The sequence below is a fragment of the Physella acuta genome, unplaced genomic scaffold (assembly GCF_028476545.2).
Source record: "Physella acuta isolate Inbredline_101_S28 unplaced genomic scaffold, ASM2847654v3 ptg001120l, whole genome shotgun sequence".
Classification (NCBI taxonomy): domain Eukaryota; kingdom Metazoa; phylum Mollusca; class Gastropoda; family Physidae; genus Physella; species Physella acuta.
Window position 1 is genome coordinate 85,113 of NW_026732637.1, and position 23,129 is coordinate 108,241.

Here is a 23,129-nt window from a genome sequence, read left to right on the forward strand (position 1 = left end):
TTTTCTATACCAAATAATTCTGAATTTTTTTTAATTTAAAAAAATTAAAATTACATAAAAATGTTTTAAGAATTTCTTTGCCACATTTTATTATCCAGGCATCAGATTTATATTATACTTAGATCTAAACTCAACAACTAACTTCAAATGATCTCATGAAATAATTGTCCACTTTTATCACTACACAGAAAATAGCCAGTCGATAATGCGACTGAGTAAAAGAGAAAGTAAGATTTCCTGGAGTCCCATTAACCCAGCATGTTGACTAGCCTGACATGCTCATTCAAACATTTTAGTTTCTTTATCTACTAAGCTGGCCTTGTTTTATTTTTTTAAAACCTCTCTTGATTGGTTGAATTATGAGTTTGTAAACCTCTCTTGGTTGGTTGAATTATAAGTTTGTAAACCTCTTTTGATTGGTTGAATTATGACTCTCCCTGCAGTGCTTGCCTTATTTCAGTCTTATGGCCTGTTGCTAGAAAACCAGTTGTGTGTGTTGTAGGCTCAGTGATTGTTCCTTGGGTTTAGATTTGAATCTTTTTTACACTCCACGTTTTTAAATTGTCCCACAATGACATGATAACATCCACAAAATCAGATCAAGCATATCTGATTATTTTATTAATGGAGTGTAAAACTGAATCTTTCCGAAAATTCCTAATTAACTTAGTTCTTAATTAATTAGTCCCTATTCGTTCTTATTTTATTTTAAAAGTAATTAAAGTTTTCCTTCTATAACAGCATCTAATCCAATAACTTTTAATCGTAGTGCAACTAACTGCACAATGCAGAGTTGTAAATTTAACAGTAATTTTAAAAAATGGAAATGTTCATGCCATGTTGATTTTGTTTGTGATGTGCATCAACAGCTGTTTTAAAACATAAACCATGAAAATTGTAGCATTTTTGAAGCAGCTTGAATCTCTGTAGAAATCTCTGTGTAGAAATGAATGATAACATTTCATGTCTTCAAAATGGGGTAGAAAATTTCAACATGTTGACATTGCTGACTACTTTCAGTGTCAAAAAAAATTAACATACTACCTTTCTCCTGTTGCTTTTACCCTTTTTACTTCTAGTGTTTATTGGTTTGCAAATGTTTTGTTTGGGATACCAAATTAGTAGCGCTTGAACCAGCTCCATGATTAATTTTTGCTTTTAGTAATGGCATAAAAATGCAAACTGTGTTAACAAGAGTAAGAGATAATAAAAATTAACAAGTAAACCCTAATGCTGGGTGTACTCTAGACTAATACCTAAACACTAACGAAAGTCAGCTAAAGTTAAACTTGTTGACTTCATCTTTAAATTTAACAAATGTTTTATAGTTAAAATATAAACCAAGTTTATATTTTGACATTACATAAATATTTATTGTATTTTTTTTTTTTTGGGAACTAATTAATGCAGTGGTAATAAAAATATCAACTTCAGTTTAAGATATTTCAGTGAATTATTTGATTTAATGATTATTTTTAAAACTTCAATAGATGTGTTATTTCTATGAAAAAATTGTAACAATTCTTTCTGTATTGCTGTAGGACTGTGGGCTTCAACTAACAGACGAGGCTGACAAGCGCTGCTACCCCTTAGATGGACACCTCTTCTGCCACAGTTGCCACATAGCCCGGCTCAACGCCCAGTTCCCTAATGAAAGCTTCTACGTTGACCCCCTGACCTACAACATCCACAACCGTGGGGAGGTACGGCGGGGCAGTGATGCCAGTAACGGGGACAGCACCCACATGATGCACCCCTACTCAGCCATGCCCATGCACGCGGGGCTGAGCACAGTTCCACCTCTGGTCATTGGTCAGACAGGGGGCAACAGTAGCCACAACGGTGATGGTCATCTCTACGGAAACAACGGTTACTCGCATAATGGACATTCAGGATTAAATGCTCAGATGGACGGTGGCCTGTCCAACGGCAACTTGGGTTACATCAGGGCCAGGGGTAGCATGGGGAGCAGCCATAGCAGTGGGGGTAGCCAGAGCAGCTTCCCCGGGAGTCCGGTTCATTCAAACACACCAACACTAGTCCACAACCATCTTCAGAATCACGACCTAGGGTGTAATCACAGGCAAGGTGAGAGCCCCCACAGGGCGCCTCCCCCACCCCCGCCTTACAACGGAAGCACCTCGGGGAGCGTGACTGGCAGCAGCAACCATAGCAGCCCCGCCCATCGCTCCAGCGAAGGCTACGCCTACCTCTTCCAACACAGCAACCACTCCAGCCCCGCTCACAGTGTGTTCTCCAGCATGGATAACTCCGGGCACCCTGACAGAAACCTGCCTGGGTACTCACCTGCTGCTCCCACCCACAACAGTCACAATTTTAATCATAGCATGGAAAGCCCATACAGGTCAAGCTACGGGCAACAGTCCCCCTCCCCTGGGCCACCCCCACCTCTCCCTCAAAGGCCGGCGTCACATTTTGCGTTTTCACCTGGTCAGCACCCCTCCTCGTTACCGCAGAAACCAGCTAGTTCCTACCATATAACTGATTTATAAGTGTCAACGCTTTTGTTTCATTAGAAGAATGGTTAAACTTTTCGATATGGTACTGTGATCCACAGAGAATCAAAAAGAAATCTCAGAACATGAACCACAATGATATGACATCTGAACTTTGTCTCATTAGATCAATACTTGATTAATAATAGTTCAGCCTTGAGGTATATATCTTAAGTATTAAAACTTATTCACATCAAATTATGTCAAAATTAAATTTTATGTGTGTGCTTCAACTTTATGTTTAACTTAATTCAGTTTTATTTTGAAAGTACTATCTAATTCATTAATTTTTGAATGATATTTTTACCTCTTAAAGTAAAAAAACGAACTTTTTCATTTTAACAAAAATAATACTTGTAAATGTCAATGAAACAAATAACTGTCATGTGGTTAGTTAAAGTTAAATTTTAAAAATGTAGCTAGCTTACCAGTAGCTTTACAGATATAAATTATTAAAAAAAGTTATTAAAAATAACATATTTTACTTCATAACATATCAAATATTTTATTGTTTGCCTCATAAATCATTATTTATTTAAAGATTCCTCCTTCATTAAAACAAATCTGTATTGTATTATTAATTGGTCACAATAGCATGACTTGGAATTTAAATTAATTTTATTTCTTTTCATATATTATCATAAATTATGAGAAGAAAAACTATAAAATATCAGCTAAAATTGTTTATCAAGTCAAAGCTGAATTCATTGTTTTGTTTGAATTCCAGTCAAAGTTTTTAAAGCATAAATAATTTCCAGTATTTATCTAAGTGTTGATCTGCACAGCTTGTTCATTGTGTCTCTGTGTGCTCAACTTGCATGCCCTACTCTGTCCTGAATGGTTACTGTAAATACCTTTTACTTTGGTATGCCATGTAAATATGTTTTTCTATGGTGAAATAACAATAGAATTTTCAATAGTAATACTTGAAATTGATTATGGTAATTATGTTGTAAATACATAAAACTTTATTTTTGTTTTGCTGGTGACTTAGTTTCTTAATGTACTAAAACTATTTAGTTAATAGGGAAGACCAAATCTATTTTATCTGTTTGTATTTTAAGTCAGTTATTTTTTTAAAATAAAGTTAATATGAATAATATTAATAGTAGACAATTATAAAATGTCTCTTTAGGATTAACTATAAAGTTCCGTTTTCCCCATTTTACTAATTTAGTAAATATTCTGTGTGAAGACAGTGTTTTATCTGGTAAGATCTTGATCTTGGAGTTGTCTGTAAAACCTAGGAGAGTTGTCTCACCCACACCTAGTAGATATTCCAAGAGCACTTTGTTAATGTGTCACTTGCAACCTAATGTTCGGTTTTCCTCATCTTACTATATTTAGTAAATATTCTCTGTGAAGACTTTATCTGGCAAGATTTCAGTTTAATTTTGAGTTAAGAGACTTGCCTCAGACACTCCTAGTAGATATTCTAAAAGCACTTTGTTAATTATTGTGTCACTTGCAAATATTTTTTTTTTTAAATGGCAAGGAAGGATTTGAACAATTGTATAGAATCTCATTGTTTACATTGTTAATTTAAAAGTATTTTATTTAGTTTAAAGAAGAAAAAGTTTTTTAATATTTATTAAATGTAGAATAAAAATATTGTTGTAATGTTCAAGTAAACAAAATTGTTACAAGTTAGGCGTATGTAAAAATTTAAATGATAACCAAAAGTACGTTGATACATTTATTTATTTTATTTTATTTAGGTTTGTTAATCTATATTTTATCCGTGTTTTAGAACTTCTTCTAAGTTATATATTTACCGAATGTTTTTTTTTAACATTCTCATTGTTTTACATGTTTTTATTAACCCTTTTAATATCACAAATCACTGGACTGAAAATTATAACATAGGACCAACATGAGGCTCTATGGTATGAATTATTTAATAGTAAACATCGTCTCACAGCTTGATTAGGTTAAAACTTATTCTGTGTTCCAACTTGTTGATTCATACAGAACGCTAGAAATATTAACCTAATGGTACTTAAAAATTTAAAACATTAGATTCAGTTCCCAGACAATCATTATTATCTTTAAAGCTACAACATGTATGAACATACTAAGCCAAATAATTTATGTATACAGTTTTTACCTCATAGCAATCAAAATTGTTTGACTGTTGTACCACAAAATCAAACACAGCTGCTAGTTTTAAAATATTTTACAGTAAAATCAAAATGAAATTTTATAAAAGGCAGTTCTTGAATTTAAAACTTAAAATTAGAATTATTACATGTAAAACATACATTTTTTGTTCTGATGCATAGTTAATGGCATAAATAAATAATCTCTAGTCTGTCCTATAGTTAATGAAAGATAATCTATTTATAGTTTTGTTTTTCACCGATGTGTGACAGAAGCTATTGATTTTTTTTAGATTTTTTATTTAATATATTTATGTAAAGAAATGTTGTCTTTCTTTTTTTAATGCTATCTGTAATATAACAAGAGAAATGTTTCTAGCTTAGCCATTTTTTCCTGTATTTTCCATGTAGAAGCTTGTTAAATAGCTTTTTATTTGTTTTAAAAAATAAACATGGATTAGAATTTTCAGTTGTCTCTTAATTTCAAGAACTGTATTTATTTATAGGCCTACATTGACGCAATGTTACTGTATATATTTATTAATCAACCATTTAAAATTTGTCTTTGGCCTAAGTTTAAATACAAATTGTCAAGTATGTACATATTTTTAGCAGCATATGACTTAGAATGAAAGAGTTATAATAATTGGCGAAATTCATGTGTTATTAATTCAGTTTGGTACTCAAAAAATCTTGAATGATATGGTTACAGAAATGGCATGGTTGAATTTTCAAATGATTGTATAACTAATAACATGAAACAATTTTTAAAGTTATTTTAAAGGGAGTAAAAAATTTGTGGTTTAGAGATAATATAGTTGTGATCCAGTTGTTTTAACTTGATGAGATACTTGTGTTTTGGTGATTAAATAGTTATTGTAAATCAAATTCCACAAAAGTTTGTGGATTTTAAAGTTGACAGAAAATGGTTTAAAAGAATTCATAAATATATCACATACTTGTTAGTGATAATGTTTGAAGTAAGGTGTTTCTTTCGAGTGAAACTTATAATTTAAATATACAAAATTTTGATCTAAATGTTTCATTATTGCGAGATGTACAAAGTGACCCATCTTTAATTATGACATAAACATAGGCGGATCTAGGGTGAGGCACTGCTTTTGTGTGTGTTGGGGTGGGGAGGGTGAAAAAATGAAGGCCCATCAAAATTTAACAATTTTTTTGCTTGTTTGTAATGTTCATATTTTACACCAGATGTTCATGTCTTGATTCTTCTTAATGTTATTTGTACAGCTATGAGCATGTAGGCCTTGCCCCTAACCATAATATATATTTATATATATATCTACTCCCCCCCTTCCCAAACACCCTTCACTTCTAGATCCGCCTATGTCACAGAATATATTGATTACCTCCCCTACTGTTCCACCAAAACTTTGTTATCATTCAATGTCTCAAATGTGTGTGGTTTTTTCATATTAGAAAACTATTTCATTTTATTATTTATATTTGCTCTTTTTTTGTTTGTTTTCTTTCGTTTAATTTAATTTCAAAAAATATTTTTTTCACCTGCTTGTCAAATACTTCTTCTTTTTTGGAGATAAATTATTTGAATGAATTCACATTGTGTTTGTTATTTCATCTAAAATATTCAATTTTATTGTATTTGTAATATATATATATATATATATATATATATATATATATATATATATATATATATATATATATATATATACACACACACTCACATACATAACTAATTTCTGCAATGAATGCTTCTTAATGAAAGCAAAGGCTTTAAACAACTGCACACATAAAGTCAAACTGAATGAAAAACCAACTGTGTGTGTGTGGGGGGGGGGGGGAGAGGGTTAGTTGGTACCCCGGGTGGCCGCTGTTTGGCCTACCTTCAGTCACATCGTAAATTCAAAGACACAGACGTGGATTTTTATTTTTTTATTATTATTAAATAGTTATACATGATAACAGTAGACGTGAATTAAAGTATCTCTCGTTAGCTTTCGTATTGTGTTAGCCTCAACAATGTTGAGTAACAATGTTTAATTCTTAGACAACGAGGTTGAAGGTGTCTTTTTAAAAAGAAAAATAGTGGCATTTAAAATAATGGCAAACGTTCATTAAACATTTACATTTTCGACAGAATACGACAGCTTGAAATGAGTGAAAACATCATTTAATTTATCCCGCCATGTTGGATGTATTAGTTTGAATAATAGCAGACGCGAATGGAAACGTCATTTAGTTTACCGTCGGGGTGGGAATTGTTTTCATACGAATCGCTGTTGTTGTCGTCTTCAGTGTCGACGGTCAATTCTTCTTCCACGACCCGTATGTTATGCACCGTTTGACATTTCCCGCCATAGCGATATAAATAGAACGGGGCGTCATGGGGGAGGTGAATGGCGGCGTCGTGAGCCGCGTCACCACGGCAACAGTAGTGGATGTACGTGCTGCCCTCTTTTATTTCTACATCCGGGTCGTGCGAGGCGGTCGCCTGGGTGGAGTTGTGGTGAAATTTGACGTAACCGGAAGTGAACCCATCCGGACAGGTACCGTTGTTGCGGTTGATGCAGTACGATCCTTGCGGCCATGCTTTTTCTGCTTCATTATCCGACGCCACGCAAAAGTTTAGGTTGAAAAAAATTACCGAATCTTCTTTAATTGAAAATATATCAGACACCTCAGACTTCAGACTTTTTTCTTGGTTGGGTTCGCGGTGTTTGTAATGACCTTCAAACCACGTGACCTCACTCGTGTTTCCGGGGCATCCAGATCGAGGCATCAACAAAGCAAAACTCCCCCCAGGCCAGCCGTCAAGTTTAGCAGACGTCACGTTCGACGGGTCTTCCTGTACATTTAAATCCGTCCTTAAAACCGGCCTCCGTACGGGCGCTTCAACCACGCCCTCTGTGATCTCAAACATATCCAGATCGAAGCTGGTGACGTTCAAGCTGTCCTGGTCTTTACGCTTGAGGTCAGGACTATCGCACTGGACCTGCTTGGCCTGTAGACCGTTCACCACCTCAAGGAGAGTCTCCTGACTCGTGTCCACCGACTTCATGATAAAAAACAGCTCCGAAATTTTATTCAGCACGGTCGTAAAATCCTTCCCGATGTTTTGTTCCAGCCACCTCAGACGCTGTTCGAGACTGTCTTGTGCGTCTTTTAGGTGATAAAAAACCTGGTTGGCCGACATCTCCCCAACGCCTAGTGCGATTAGGGGAGTTTTTACAACGACCAAATCTTGATTTTTACTAAGGCCAACCACATCACATCGATAACTTCCTAAAATCTCGTCCGTCGCGAACTCCCACGAGATTTTAAGAAACGACTCGCTGGCCGCCCCCACGTAACCACTGACGCCAACATTCGTCTGCTCCGTCGCCTCGCTAGTAACAACACACGAGTCCACGTCCCTCAACTCGGCATATGCCGTCCAAGCTTGCCCAGATTTTTTCAAGATTCGTATCCAATTCACCTTGGCAATTTCGGAGTTATCCCCCGTGTGAAGGGAGCATTCGACTGTGACATTTTTCGTAAGGCCTGTCACAATTTTGTTGGGCGACTGCCTCAGGGTGAACGCCTGGAGCAAACTGTCACTCAAGACAACAGCAAGACACGCCCCCACCACCAAACGGTGTACTAATCTCGTCTGCATGTGTGGAAATAAAATAAAAACTAAATAAAGGGGAAACATAAACACTTGCATAAAAATACATGTGTCAGAATCGTTGCATAATTTTAAAATAGTCACAAATATATTCAAACAAGCTTTTATTTAACTCACTTCCTCGTCAGTCTGTCGTCAGTCTGTCTGTCTAGATCGAAACGCCCGTGCGAAATTGCAGGCACTTCTAACTTACAGATACGGTTCGTAATTGGTACGTGGGTCAAGACATGAAGACAATGCATCGTGACATTAAATTTGACTTAATTGGTCGCCTGATTAATTTTTTATGAATTAATTAAAATTTTGACCAAATTAGTAGGCAAAGGCGCGTCATCACGTTCAATAGGCGCGGAATGGTTTTTAGTCATGCAACTCTATTGTATAAAACATGTATAGTGCTAAAAATTTTTTTCATAAAAAACGGTTTAATACCAAGCTTTTATGTACTAATGCACTAAAAAGGAGAAAATAAATTATACACAACTATTTAAATTACTATAAAGAAAAGCGTGGGTCGCTTCCTAATTATTAGTAAAGGTATCCAATAGACAGTAAAGTGACCCACGCTTTTCTTTATAGTAATTTAAATAGTTGTGTATAATTTATTTTCTCCTTTTTAGTGCATTAGTACATAAAAGCTTGTTATTAAAACGTTTTTTATGAAAAAATCTTTGGAATATATATTACAACTAGTTATTCCAAAACTCTAATCATGTTTGATATATGTTTTATAAAACGCCATGTGTAATTTATCAATACAAGTAGGTATTATAAAACACGTGTGATAGACTATATCAATACAATTATGTATTATAAAACAACACGTGTAATATATCAATACAAGGGTGTATTATAAAACATCACGTGTAATATATCAATATCAGGGTGTATTATAATACACCACGTGTAATATATCAATACCATTGTGTATTTTAAAACATCACGTGCGATATATCAATACAAGGGTGTATTATAAAACACCTCGTGCGATATATAAATACAATCATTCTGTATAAAACACCACGTGTGCTACAAGTAGGTAATATAAAAGACTTACCATATTTTGATTTGACCACTAGACCATGGTGTCCTTACAACCACTGACGTAGCAAGTATGTCAATACAAGTAGGTAATATAAAAGACTTACCATATTTTGATTTGACCACTAGACCATGGTGTCCCTACAACCACTGACGTAGCAAGTATGTCAATACAAGTAGGTAATGTAAAAGACTTACCATATTTTGATTTGACCACTAGACCATGGTGTCCCTACAACCACTGACGTAGCAAGTATGTCAATAGAAGTAGGAAATATAAATACAAGTAGGTAATATAAAGACTTACCATATTTTGATTTGACCACTAGACCATGGTGTCCCTACAACCACTGACGTAGCAAGTATGTCAATAGAAGTAGGAAATATCAATACAAGTAGGTAATGTAAAAGACTTACCATATTTTGATTTGACCACTAGACCATGGTGTCCCTACAACCACTGACGTAGCAAGTATGTCAATAGAAGTAGGAAATATCAATACAAGTAGGTAATGTAAAAGACTTACCATATTTTGATTTGACCACTAGACCATGGTGTCCCTACAACCACTGACGTAGCAAGTATGTCAATACAAGTAGGTAATATAAAAGACTTACCATATTTTGATTTGACCACTAGACCATGGTGTCCCTACAACCACTGACGTAGCAAGTATGTCAATACAAGTAGGTAATATAAAAGACTTACCATATTTTGATTTGACCACTAGACCATGGTGTCCCTACAACCACTGACGTAGCAAGTATGTCAATAGAAGTAGGAAATATCAATACAAGTAGGTAATGTAAAAGACTTACCATATTTTGATTTGACCACTAGACCATGGTGTCCCTACAACCACTGACGTAGCAAGTATGTCAATAGAAGTAGGAAATATCAATACAAGTAGGTAATGTAAAAGACTTACCATATTTTGATTTGACCACTAGACCATGGTGTCCCTACAACCACTGACGTAGCAAGTATGTCAATACAAGTAGGTAATATAAAAGACTTACCATATTTTGATTTGACCACTAGACCATGGTGTCCCTACAACCACTGACGTAGCAAGTATGTCAATAGAAGTAGGAAACATCAATACAAGTAGGTAATATAAAAGACTTACCATATTTTGATTTGACCACTAGACCATGGTGTCCCTACAACCACTGACGTAGCAAGTATGTCAATACAAGTAGGTAATATAAAAGACTTACCATATTTTGATTTGACCACTAGACCATGGTGTCCCTACAACCACTGACGTAGCAAGTATGTCAATACAAGTAGGTAATATAAAAGACTTACCATATTTTGATTTGACCACTAGACCATGGTGTCCCTACAACCACTGACGTAGCAAGTATGTCAATACAAGTAGGTAATATAAAAGACTTACCATATTTTGATTTGACCACTAGACCATGGTGTCCTTACAACCACTGACGTAGCAAGTATGTCAATACAAGTAGGTAATATAAAAGACTTACCATATTTTGATTTGACCACTAGACCATGGTGTCCCTACAACCACTGACGTAGCAAGTATGTCAAGCTCTACAGCATGACCTAGTTCCACACAGCCAATCTTGACTTGTACATCCTTAGCCCGCAACTAACGCACACACACTCACTCACACACACGCACACACACGCACGCACACACACATATATATATATATATGTACACAGACTCGCAAGCACATACACACACACTCACACACACACATACGTTCGCTGTGTGTTTTGTTTAAAATTCTCGTAAATTTTTAACAAAGGTTTCTAAATATTTGCATTAGACCTATGTGCAATAATGTTTCTATTATTTAAAATAAATGTATACTAATTATTTTTATTATTATTTATATTATCACTATTATTCAATGCCCCAAAACCTAAATCCACCTATCGTTCCCACTCCCCATTTCACATAAATTTACCCAGTCAGAGGCGTAGTGACGGGGGGCGGGGGGGTACATATGTCCCCGGGCGGTGATCTTAGAGGCGCCAAAATGGGTTAGAAAAACAAATTAAAATATCATTTTAGCTGCATTTTTGCATTATGAATATAAAAAAATATATGGGCGGGGGGGGGGGGGGGGATGCATATGGAAAGCTTGAGGGTAGGGGTGCAAATCGAAAGTTTGGGGGCGGGGTGCAAATAAAAAAATCGAAAGGTTGCTCCCCGGGGGGCGCCAAATTGAAAGTTTGTCCCCTGGGGTCGGAAAGGGTGGCTACGCCTCTGCCCCCAGTTAAAATTTTTGGATCCAAGTTTAATTGAATTTGCTCTCTATTTATTGAAGTTTAGATGTTAAAAAAATCAACGACTAATTAAAAGAATTACACAGCGTAATCAAAAAGCCGATCCAAGTTGAAGTTTTGAATAAATTGAATCTCTTACTTTGAAAAATCTTGAAAGGTTATTACCTAGCAAGCGTCTCTATATCAAATTACAATAACTTATTGTTTCTTGCATAAGACAATACGATCTTTAATGAATTCAAAACTTCATTTTTTTTGTGCACACATTTCGTCCGCGCAAATTGCTTCCGAGTAATCGTTAACCCATTGATGTATGGATATATATATATGTATATATATATATATATATATATATATATATATATATATATATATATATATATATATATATATATATATATATATATATATATATATATATATATATCGCAAAATTGTTAGTCTTCCGCTTGGAAATAAAAATTTAAACATTAAATATAAAAATGAAAAGTAAAAAAATATATTAATGCCACATTGTGGGGTCCATTGAGGCATATTTTTGAGAACCACTGAGCCCAACTAATTGGTGTAATAGATATTCTAGGCTGGAGCCCCACTGATACCGGTCCCTGTGATAATGGCGAGATCAGGTCCCGGTGTCAATGACCTTCTCGGACGTCACATACACAAGGAACACATCATTTGAAAGATGGAGCACTAATTAGGTCGTCTCAATGGTGATGATAAGAACGGTGTGGCCAAGCGTTAGAGCGATAGACTGCAAACCTGTAGTCTCGAGTTCGAATCCGGGTTCAAGTCAGTAGAGCGTACCGGAGTACACCATCTCTGATGGGTACCTGTCACGATAGGGATAGCAAAGGTGGCTGGGCAGAGTGCTGACCTTCATAGGCCGAGGTTAAAGAAACAGGTGAACTTTACTTCACTTGCTCCATGTAACGTCAGGTTCGAAAATAGGACTAACAATACTTTACTCAGTGGCTATTATGAATTGCTATCTTAAATGAGTAATATAAAAGGCTATTATAAATAGTTATTATAATTGGAGTTATTGGTGCTGTTTATAATGGGTACTGTTAGCAATTTGTGTTATTTAAAATTGTTACTACAGCTATGATAAATTAGAACTATTGAGAGTGGTGCTATAACTATGCATATCATTCAAATGCACAGTAACTCTCACCGCCTATTTATGATTTGATTGGTATCCACAGTAACATTTGCCAATCACCATCGCAAAGCTTGGTGCTTTAGAGTAGTTTGAAGTGAATAAATCGCTAAACTAAAGAAATATTCGACTTTCGAAAAAATAAACAATACATGTACATGGATGATTAAAGAAACTGCAGCAGTTGGTAACAGTGTTTCGTCCAGACTTTTTTCTCCGGGGAGGGGGGATGGTGGGGGTGGAGTGGAGGTGGGGGGGGGGGGGGGGGGAAGGGAACTCGATATTTTCGGGGGGGGGGGGGGGGGTGGTCAAAATTTTTCGTGGGGAGGAAACTGGTAAAAGTATATTCACTACATATTCATTAATTACGAAAGAAAAGCTGACGTATACAACAAAATTTAAAAAAAATAAATAAATAAAAGAACAAAAATAAATAAATAATAAAATCAGTTGGTTATTTAAAAAAAAATTCATTTGAAAAAGTGAATGTGACGTAAAAATCACGCAAATGCTCACCATTCATAAACAACGTAGATTTTTGTATAAAATAAATTTTTGATCAAAATCAAAAATCGTTATTTACATTCGTAAAAACAAAGCATAAAAAATATAAAAATCTGCTTGGTTTTATTGCGTTTAATTTTAGATCTCTGACTCAAGTAATGGACATCAACAACATACTCAGCAATTTAAATGTACCAGCGTTGTCAACATATTTGTATCAACAAAGCAATTTATGGAACTGAATGTACTCAGTGAAAACCCTCAATTTTAGCTCCGCTCTACTCCACCACGCTCCACCCCGCCTCAACCAACTTCTACCCCCGTTACCACATTCGGACTCTACACCCCTCAACCCCTACTACCCCCATGTCCCACCCCATCTACCCCGCCCCCACCACAGTATCGATAAGATGCTAGTGGACAAATGGAATGCGGAAGTAACCACGGAAATAATGGCCACTTCTCAAATATCCGGTTTGTGACGTCATTTCCTGCGGTTCTAATGTGGCCGTCAGACGATTTGGCAGAGGTAGTCTCTGGAAGACGTCCGTAGTTTTGAATCTTCCGCGAAGTAGAAGAGGCGTTTCATTCTGTCATGGCACTACCGGGCAATGACTCGGATTAGTCATTTTATTCATGAACCTGAGGTGGGAGTAGAGTTAATAGTTAATTTACTATTGTAGTCCTGATGAAATAGAGTTCAGCCATTTCTGTGACCTTGGCTAGAGTGAAGACTAAATCGAATGTGGTCGAGTATCGAATTAGCATTTACCGGTTCAATGTCTTAGCCTTGTGAGGAGATTACAAGTTTAATACTCTCTCACAGTTAAAAAAAAAAAAATTACCCACACTTTGGGTCAGTTGGGGGCGGGGAGGGGTGTTGTGGGGGGGGGGGGGGTTCCAACTAAAGCCCTCATGCAAAATAAAAAATAAATTCGAAATAAAATAAAAAGGGCGTTAATATAAATAAATATTATCCTACGCGCGCCCCTGAATCAAGTGTTTCTTTCAAACATTTTTTTTCTCTCTCAGTGGTTGGAAAGGTGGGGGGGGGGGGGGGTACACTGAATAAAGTATGTATTTTCTGTATAAATTGTATATTTTTATCCTATTTTGTCTCCCCCCTCTCTCCCGAAGATTTGCCTGAAAGAAGCTCCCATAAATATGCATGTTTTCATTGCGCTCTTTTTTTAATGTATGGCGTAAAGAAGACGAGGAGATGTTATAAAAGACGATACGACGCTGTGTGTTGTCGTCCACGTAGGACTTAGCCACTGTGGTTTATGTACATGTGGTTTATGTACATGTGGTTTATGGTTTCTGGATCTTGACGTGAAGCAGTTGTGTTTTTATGCCAGCCGGACCTAATCCTGAAGATGGGATTTCAACCGGATTATGATGAGTCTGGCATCCAATGGATAGCATCCATGATAATTTACTTCCGGAACGTGAAACGGAGAAAGACGTCTGTAGTCACGTGATGACCGTTACTTGTACAGCTGAGGGGTCCACCAGGATGTCATCTGACATCTAGATGTCAAGTTTGACATGACATTCGACCTACACGCAGGAAGTCATGGTTCTTTAGGGGGATATTGGTCTGTCTATTCGGGCGGTGAGTTTTCCAAAAACATAAACTTACTGGCTTGTTGGAATCAAGAGCCTACCGTAGGCGCCGTATAATGGGTTTAGGTGAATTTTGTTGGAATATAAGCTGTACTTCCTCGGAATGTGTCCTGCCATTCACATATATCAGTAAGTGGATATATATATATATATATATATATATATATATATATATATATATATATATATATATATATATGTATATATATATATATATATATGAGATATATGTCATGGTGTTTTAGCCGATGGTAAGGGACATTAGCCATGTCTCAATTAAAAAGTGAGCACTCTACTGTACAGACTGTAGAGAGCGAGATGCTTGTGTATATCCTTAGGATAGTGTATCCACCTGACCACTGAATGAAGGCAGGTGTATTACCTATCCCCCACAGGTGAGTGAGAGATGCACCTTTAGAATACCTGGGATAAAACGTACATGGGCTAATACGCCCATGCCTTTATCGCTTTACCATTGTAAAAATCTCAGCCCAGCAAGTCTGTTGAGGACCCGTGTTGTCTTATAATGTGAACTCTGTTATAGCCGACACAGACTCCGCCGTCAAGACACGTTTCAGAAAGACCTAGACCGTATGGACCTCGAAGACTGTCTCAGCGACTCGGGTCTAGCCGTGAGACACACCCTCTTGGCCAGGTACGCCTTGATGATGTTCCGGAAGCGTTTTCCGAAGGCGTAGTACAAGAGGAAGTTGGTGGAGGAGGTCAGGGCGTAGACCAGGTCGCAGAGTTGGTTGAAGAAGATGCATGGTACCTCGCAGTTGGTCTGCTCACCTAGCAGGTGGAGCAAGACCTGGACGCCGGCAAAAGCCTGTCAGAGTATACGAGTAAAATGCGAACTTTTAACAGAGAAAACAAGTAAATTGCGAACTTTAAACAGAGAAAACAAGTAAATTGCAAACTTTCAACAGAGAATACGAGTAAAATGCGAAGTTTATACAGAGAATACGAGTAAAATGCGAACTTTTAGCAGAGAATACAAGTAAACTGCGAACTTTAAACTGGATACTCAACTGCTTCATGATATGAAAAATGAGAACTTTAAACAGAAAATACAAGTAAACTGCGAACTTTAAACTGAGAATACAAGTAAAATGCGAACTTTAAATTGGATACTCAACAGCTTTGTCATCACTAAAATACGATACTTTAAACAGAGAATTTATATAAAATGCGAACTTTTAACTGGATGTTTAAGGCTTCATGATAAGTGAAATCCGAAGTTAAAACAGAGAATATCAATGAAATGCGAATTTTAAACTGGATATTTTTAGGTCTCACGATAAGTAAAATCGAGCTTTAAACAGGAAAAAAAATACTATCTTTAAACAGGACTTTCTAACACTCCATGAGAAAGTCGCCTCATTGGTGCTGATAAGAACGGCGTGGCCTAGAGGTAGAGCACAAGACTGCTAACCCGGAAGTCAAAAGTAAAAGTCCCTGAGTCCACCCAGCTCTAATGGGTACCTAACTCACGTTAATGAAAGTAAAGGCGTAATGTCTGAGAAGTCTTAAAATGTCCTAAATTGTCCTAACACAGAGTCCCACTCTGTCCCACAATGCAGAGCTTATAACACTAAAATATATAATCATCCACATTGTGTTAGATTGTCACAATAGGTCCCGCAATACTATCAACTGTCCTATAATGTCCTACAGTGTACTATCTGGTCCTCCGGTATCTTGTACTACAACGTCAGAAATGTCGGTGTCATTAAACATTCAGCAACGTCCTATACAATCATAGAAAGTCGTATCCTTTAATACTGTGTCCTACAAAGTCCTGAAGGGTCCTATCTTCTGACAAAATTCTCTGTAATCCTATCGATTAAGACCCTAAAATCATCATAGAGAAGTTAAATATTTAAAAAGAAAAAAAAAAAACCCTCTCTATACCGTAAAAAAACATTTGGTTAAAAACGCTAATTACCAACTAATTATTTTACCTGGCTGATTACAAAACTCCAAGTCACGGCCAGCACCATTGACGTCACCCGCCGGTCAAAGACCGGTGCCGGATGACCGGAAGCGCCGTTGACGTGAGACTGGTCAACAAACAAACGGTGCCGGCGTCTCAGGCAGCAGAGGAGGACCATGTTGGAGGTGAAGACCACACCCGTGGGTAGGATGAACTAGGTCAGGGGTGGAACAATAGAGACATGAATTAGGTCAGGGGTGGAACAATAGAATGATGAACTAGGTCAGGGGTGGAACAATAGAGAAATAAATTAGGTCAGGGGTGGAACAATAGAATGATGAATTAGGTCAGGGGTGGAACAATAGAATGATGAATTAGGTCAGGGGTGGAACAATAGAATGATGAATTAGGTCAGGGGTAAAATTAACTTGGAACTATAGAATGACGAGCCAGGTTAAGGGTGCAATAGGTCAGAATATATAAGTACTGTCGTAAAACAATAACAAGTTGAAAAGTCAATGAAAGGGATAAAACAGTGAAGGATAAGAAAAAGAGCAATTATGTTGAAAGCCTTACTTAAAGAAAACAGGAGAGGAAACAATCGATTGGGATAACAGAAACACAACACAAAAACATAGCTATCAATAAAAACATTGTAATAAGTAGGGCTGCTTAATAATTGAATAGAAAAAATGAGAATAGTACAATATAACCGAAACAATATCAGTAGAACATAAGAGAAGCAATATAATAGAGCAAGCTATCAAACAATTAAACATTTTTTTACCCTAACACTAGTGAACCGTTAGCTAGCAGTTTTCTTCTCTCAAGGAAACCTAGCGAAATCCGCTGCTCTTATATGACGTCGTGCTATTTTAGTTCATCTAACCCACTCTCCCTAGAGGCAAAGATCTAGACAAGTACAAAAAAAAAAAAAAAACCCTTCCTTACCCAAATATAAAAAATTACGCCCACAAGAAATGTCTTAAAGTTCTCTAGCCCGCCCCATCCTTTGAAACTAAATTTATTTCTTTAAAATTCACAATCTTAAATACGTGTTTTAATCTCTCTTTGCCTTCTGTAGCATACACATTATATATATATATATATATATATATATATATATATATATATATATATATATATATATATATATATATATATATATATACACATATTTATATATATACGAGCCGGCCCGCGGCATATAATACGCCGCTATTTAGTTGTTGTTTTTTCTAATTTTCAGTAATTCATAATTTGTGAATTCGACAGTACCAACGCTGCCACTGAAATTTTTCTTTAAAACACTATAAGTAGCTCGTTAAGGACGATACAACCCCCCCCCCCCTCCTCCCCCCCCCCCCTCCGTTAAAGTAAACTCCACTTAGTTACCCCCCTACGTTTAAAATCGTTTCAAACTAAATTATCTGCCTCTAATAGCCGCCACTAAACCCGGCTCTGCTTGTAAACATTTAGCGTGAACCACAGCTCACCAGACCATGTAGGGGTGGGGGTGGTAGGGAGCGCGCTTACAGCTTGTTTTCTATCGTCTTCCAGAAGAGAATTATATATATATATATATATATATATATATATATATATATATATATATATATATATATATATATATATATAATGCAGTATTTATGAGTGGTTATGTTATTGTTGTTTAGTGCCGAAGCTAATGAGTGTTCGCTGGTGTTCGTATTTCGAGGCGTTTGTAAAATGGGGACGCTGTATTTAAAAAAATTTTTAAAGTTGTCCTGTACTCATAACATAACCACACTTTGCTTATTCTAGTCATGCTTATTCTATTTTTAGATGTCCTTTCGTAAAGATGTTTGACTTTAAGTTCCACCCTCCCTTTTCGTATTTGCTGAGACGTATCAAACATTACAGCTGAGATCAAGCTTATCTTCTAAATCCAACTCATCACATTGGCAAAAAAAACCCTTCCCATTATAAAGAAATGAGCAGGAACGGCTACTCTGGCGGCTAAAACAAGGGATACAACCCCCTAATGATCTGCTCGGGGGAGAAAAAAATCCGTACAAGTCACTTTGTAGGGGAGGTAGCTCCAGGGATAGTCTGGCAGCCAGGGGAGATAAGTATAATCATTAAGTTGCCTGACGTTGACACATACAGATGGATGAGTCAATGTATAAAAAACAACAACCCACACAAACATCGTTCATGGCAATAGGGTTCGGGGTTTATTATCGGGGTGTTACATCGCTTTCTTTGAGTTGAGTGCTGGGGTCAGTCGGTACGATGCACTTAACAGCGATAGACAAGGAAGCACAAGCGACATGATTTAAATATGGGGGATTAAAAAAACAACTGTAAAATATTTGTAAGAAAAACGGAGATGTCCAAGCTTTCGACTAGCCCCTTATTTTACTAAATCTGGCCGTCAAATCCTTAACATTTTCCCATCTGTATTTAATACAAAGCCATCTTTCCTTCAAGATCAGACAATCTAATGTCACCACTCCAGGTCGTCAAATCTGGGTCATGGCTCCAGTAGACTGACCGTCCATGCTTTCACACCATCTGACCGTCCAAATCTCCGTCCATCTGACCGTCCAAATCTCCGTCCATCTGACCGTCTAATTCACCGTCAGTAGTATATTAGGTCACTTTTGGCGCGTATGGGGGAGCAGGAGCAGGAGGTGGAGGTGGAGGTGAAACAAAGGATATATAGGAAAATACTCCCCGCCTGAAAACTTCACCGACCCTGGTATAAACTCTACCCCTAACAATTCCAAAACATGAATGTCCCAACTTCGAAACATGCATCGGTGTTAACAAAATACCTCCGACGATAGTATGAACTCTAACCCAACCAATTCCTAAACATGCATGTAACAACTTTTAACCCTGCCTCGGTGAAAACGTCACCGACTCGTGTATAAAATCTGTCCCAACCAACTCCAAACCTTCCCTGGGCACCCGAATAAAAATATCTCACCCAGCCCCTTAATCAATAAAAATTATTGATTTGTACTTTAGAGTGATTAGATTGAATGATATGTATGCTAACGTCATATCATATTTAGTTTTTACGTCATTATATTGGTGAACTTTAAATGTAGACAATTTAAACGGTGTGTCATTTGACACGACGTACTATAACGTTGTTGTTTTTTAAAACTTGAAGTTTATAATCTTAAGCAAATTTTTACTAAGGTGATCAAAAATTAAGATGACAATGTAAGATATAGAAAAAGAAAATACATTGAGTGGTAAAAATAAAAAATTGTCATTAGACGTAATGTAATATGTATAAGTAAACTTTCTTAAAAATTAAAGAAGTTCAAGTCAAAAAGAAGTTTGATGAAAACTGTAATACTAAAGCGAACATGGGAAGGTAATCTGCTGCAAGACTAAGATATATATTCGTCTTCCTTCTAGGTTCATTGCCTTTTTTGGTTGAGGTTAAACATCGCCATGTTTTCAAATATCGCGATGCAAGTCACGTTCTCTCCCCTCTTACTTAGTAATCGCCTCCTCTACCCATTGTTTACAACACGCTTACAAAGAAAAAATATCCCACCCCTCTACTTGAGCCATAAAATACAAAAGTGTATTGTGCCTTGTCGTCACAGGAAACAAAAACGGTGGCGTCTAATGTTGTTAACCCTTGTCTTCCTAAATTATTTTTAACTTGTTAAAGAAATTGACTGTTTAGTTAAGGATTCTGACGCGAGTTTTTTCACAAGGGACGATACTCGTGGCTGTAAACAAGGCTGTTCTAATTTTAGAACAGTTGTCTTTCCTCTCGTTTCTCTATTAGGGAAGATATGTGGGGAAGACACGCGACACGTCTTTTAAAATGTAAACAAACGTGCACAGGGTGCACTTAAAATAAACCCCGCTGCGAAAATGACAACGGCCTGGTGACACTTTTTGGAAAACACGCTTTCATGTAAATAAAATAAGGGTCGCTTTTGTTGTCGCCATGATAATGTATACCTATAAGTTCTCTCCGCCTTTACCGACCTAGTATGAATTTCGCGCGCGCGCGTCTGTGTGTGTGTGTGTGTGAGTGAGTGTGTGTGTGTGTGTGTTTGTGTGTGTGTGTGTACGTGTGTACGTGTATCTCAAAAAAGTGTATCATGTCAACACCTGGGCAACAAGTCATAGTCAAAAAGGCCTAATTCATTACAGTTCTATAGGAAATCCCTCTTTACATGTACTTACGTTAGGGGGAGTAAACTCGTTTGAATCAAAAAACGTATTTAAATATATAGAGTTATAGAACCTTAAAGTTAACAGATGATGAAAAAATAAAATAAAAATAAAAATTAAAATCCACCTCCCCACCCACCTCACTTAGGTGGTGGAATCTTTTACTATATATCCTTTACTCCTACTCCTGTCCCCCTTCACCCACCTGCTCACCCACCTCACTAAGGTGTTTAAGTATTTCCCCCTTCACCCACCTGTTCACCCTTCACCCGCCTGCTTACACCCCTCACCCATGTTACTATAAGCGAATATGTATTGAACACTTGTTAAGTTTATCTGTCTTAGGGTGGACAGTTGGTGGTCAGATCAAAAGAAAATCGGAACGGTCATAAAAAAAAACTTAATTACTTTTCCAGACTTGTAAAAAACATGTCTACCCCCGCATACCTCACGTACCAACGCACTAAGTCGCCCTGTCGCCTATTAAAAACACGAACCTAGCGAGACTTCGTTTCGTCTCAAAACCTGATTTAATGGTGGTTGAAAGAAAATTCCGACCCTTAAAAATATTTTGTTTTCGCTGACCCTCGCTATAAGCGAATAGTTACAATCATTAATCTTTCATACATAGCAAGGGACGGTTCGTAGGACATGTGGAAACAAAAATTTTAATTTGATCAAAGAATGACCGGGAGTACGATATGTGAACCTAGTTCACGGACAGCTGTAGTCTACCGCCATACCCCCCTATGGTGCGCGGTGAGAAGCACTTAATGGCTTCGCGATAATTACCAGATCCTATGCTGTGGTCGCGCAACAGCTGTTGCACAGCTGGTTAATGGATACACAGGTCGATCAATACTATTTCTTTACTCGATCAAAAAAACCTATGATACTGCGCGTATAACTGTTAGTGGAAAGCACGGGACCAGCTGTCGCCACACTTAACGCGGAGAGGGACTTAATGGCTTCCCATTAAACACCGGACCCCTGCGGTTTTCGCTTCCGCGAACTCGACATAAATCCATGATGCGTGACCAAATTAATTAGGCCCTTGTACGGTCCTTCTCAAAAACAAAGGATCGCGGATCGATAAGTAACAGTTGTCGCTAACGAGTAACAACTGTGGTTAAATGGATGTTATACAAAGAATGTTCTAGTACACGCTAGCACACCCCTCCCCTCAACCCCCGTCATAACTCGTTAATAAAAATTAAACAATATAAACAAAGTAATTAAATTAAACAACAAGTAAACAACAATTAAAATTAATTAAAATTTAAAATTAAAATTTAAAAATTTAAAGATTAAAAAAAATTAAAATCAAATTTAAATTTAAAAAATCAAACTAATTACGTAATTAAAGTAAAAAACAAAATTAAAATCAAACTTATTAAAAACAAACAAAATTAAAATTTAAAAAAATTAAAATTACAAAATTAAAATTTTAAAAATTTAAAAATTTTAAAAATTAAAATCCAATTACGTAACTAGTTAATAATAATTAAACTAATTACAAAATTAAAATTTAAAAAATTAAACTAATTAAAAAATAAACAAACAACAAGTAAACAACAATTAAAAAATAAAATTTAAAAATAAAAAATAATAATTTAAAAAATTACAAAATAAATTTAAAATTTAAAATTTAAAATTTAAAAATTTAAAAAGTTAAAATCAAATAATAAATTAAAATTAAAAAATAATCAAATAAATAATCAAATTACGTAACTCGTTAATAAAATTTTAAAAACTCATTAAAAACTAATTAAAAAATTTAAAAAATTACGTAACTAGATCACTGATTACGTCACAAGGTCACCGGTGGTGACCTACTGACCTACTCCGCATCCGCATCCCCCACCCTAGGGTGGGTGATTATTTTACTATATCTCATTGTCCATCCGCCTCACCCACCCTCACCCACCCGCTCACCCACCTCACCCAGGTGGGTGAATATTTTACTATATCCCGTTGTCCATCCGGCTCACCCACCTCACCCTGTTGGGTGAGTATTTTGCTATATCTCGTTGTCCATCCGCATCCCCCAGGCGGGGAGTATTTTCCTATATATCCTTTGTTTCACCTCCACCTCCACCTCCTGCTCCTGCTCCCCCATACGCGCCA

At 36.5% G+C, this 23,129-nt stretch overlaps 2 protein-coding genes across 3 annotated transcripts in view; one reads left to right on the plus strand and one right to left on the minus strand.

The window, feature by feature from the left end:
- Nucleotides 1-6,159, plus strand: part of LOC131955980 (uncharacterized) — a 54,999-nt gene extending 48,840 nt beyond the window's left edge. The window contains exon 8 of the mRNA XM_059320316.1: nt 1,542-6,159. Within this exon, the coding sequence (XP_059176299.1) occupies nt 1,542-2,513 (972 nt within the window). The 3' untranslated portion in view covers nt 2,514-6,159. The remainder of the gene's footprint in view (nt 1-1,541) is intronic.
- A 438-nt stretch (nt 6,160-6,597) lies between these two features.
- LOC131955978 (uncharacterized) lies at nt 6,598-9,482 on the minus strand. Of its 2 annotated transcripts, none has more exons than XM_059320314.1 (2): nt 9,419-9,482; nt 6,598-8,252 (listed from the first exon to the last, which is right to left on the minus strand). In XM_059320314.1, exons 1-2 carry the CDS (start codon nt 9,419-9,421, stop codon nt 6,801-6,803), a joined length of 1,455 nt encoding a protein of 484 aa, XP_059176297.1. In that variant the 5' UTR covers nt 9,422-9,482; the 3' UTR covers nt 6,598-6,800. The 2 variants fall into 2 exon arrangements, with proteins under 2 accessions (XP_059176297.1, XP_059176296.1); XM_059320313.1 differs by lacking the exon at nt 9,419-9,482 and adding an exon at nt 9,328-9,387.
- Nucleotides 9,483-23,129: the final 13,647 nt, after the last annotated feature.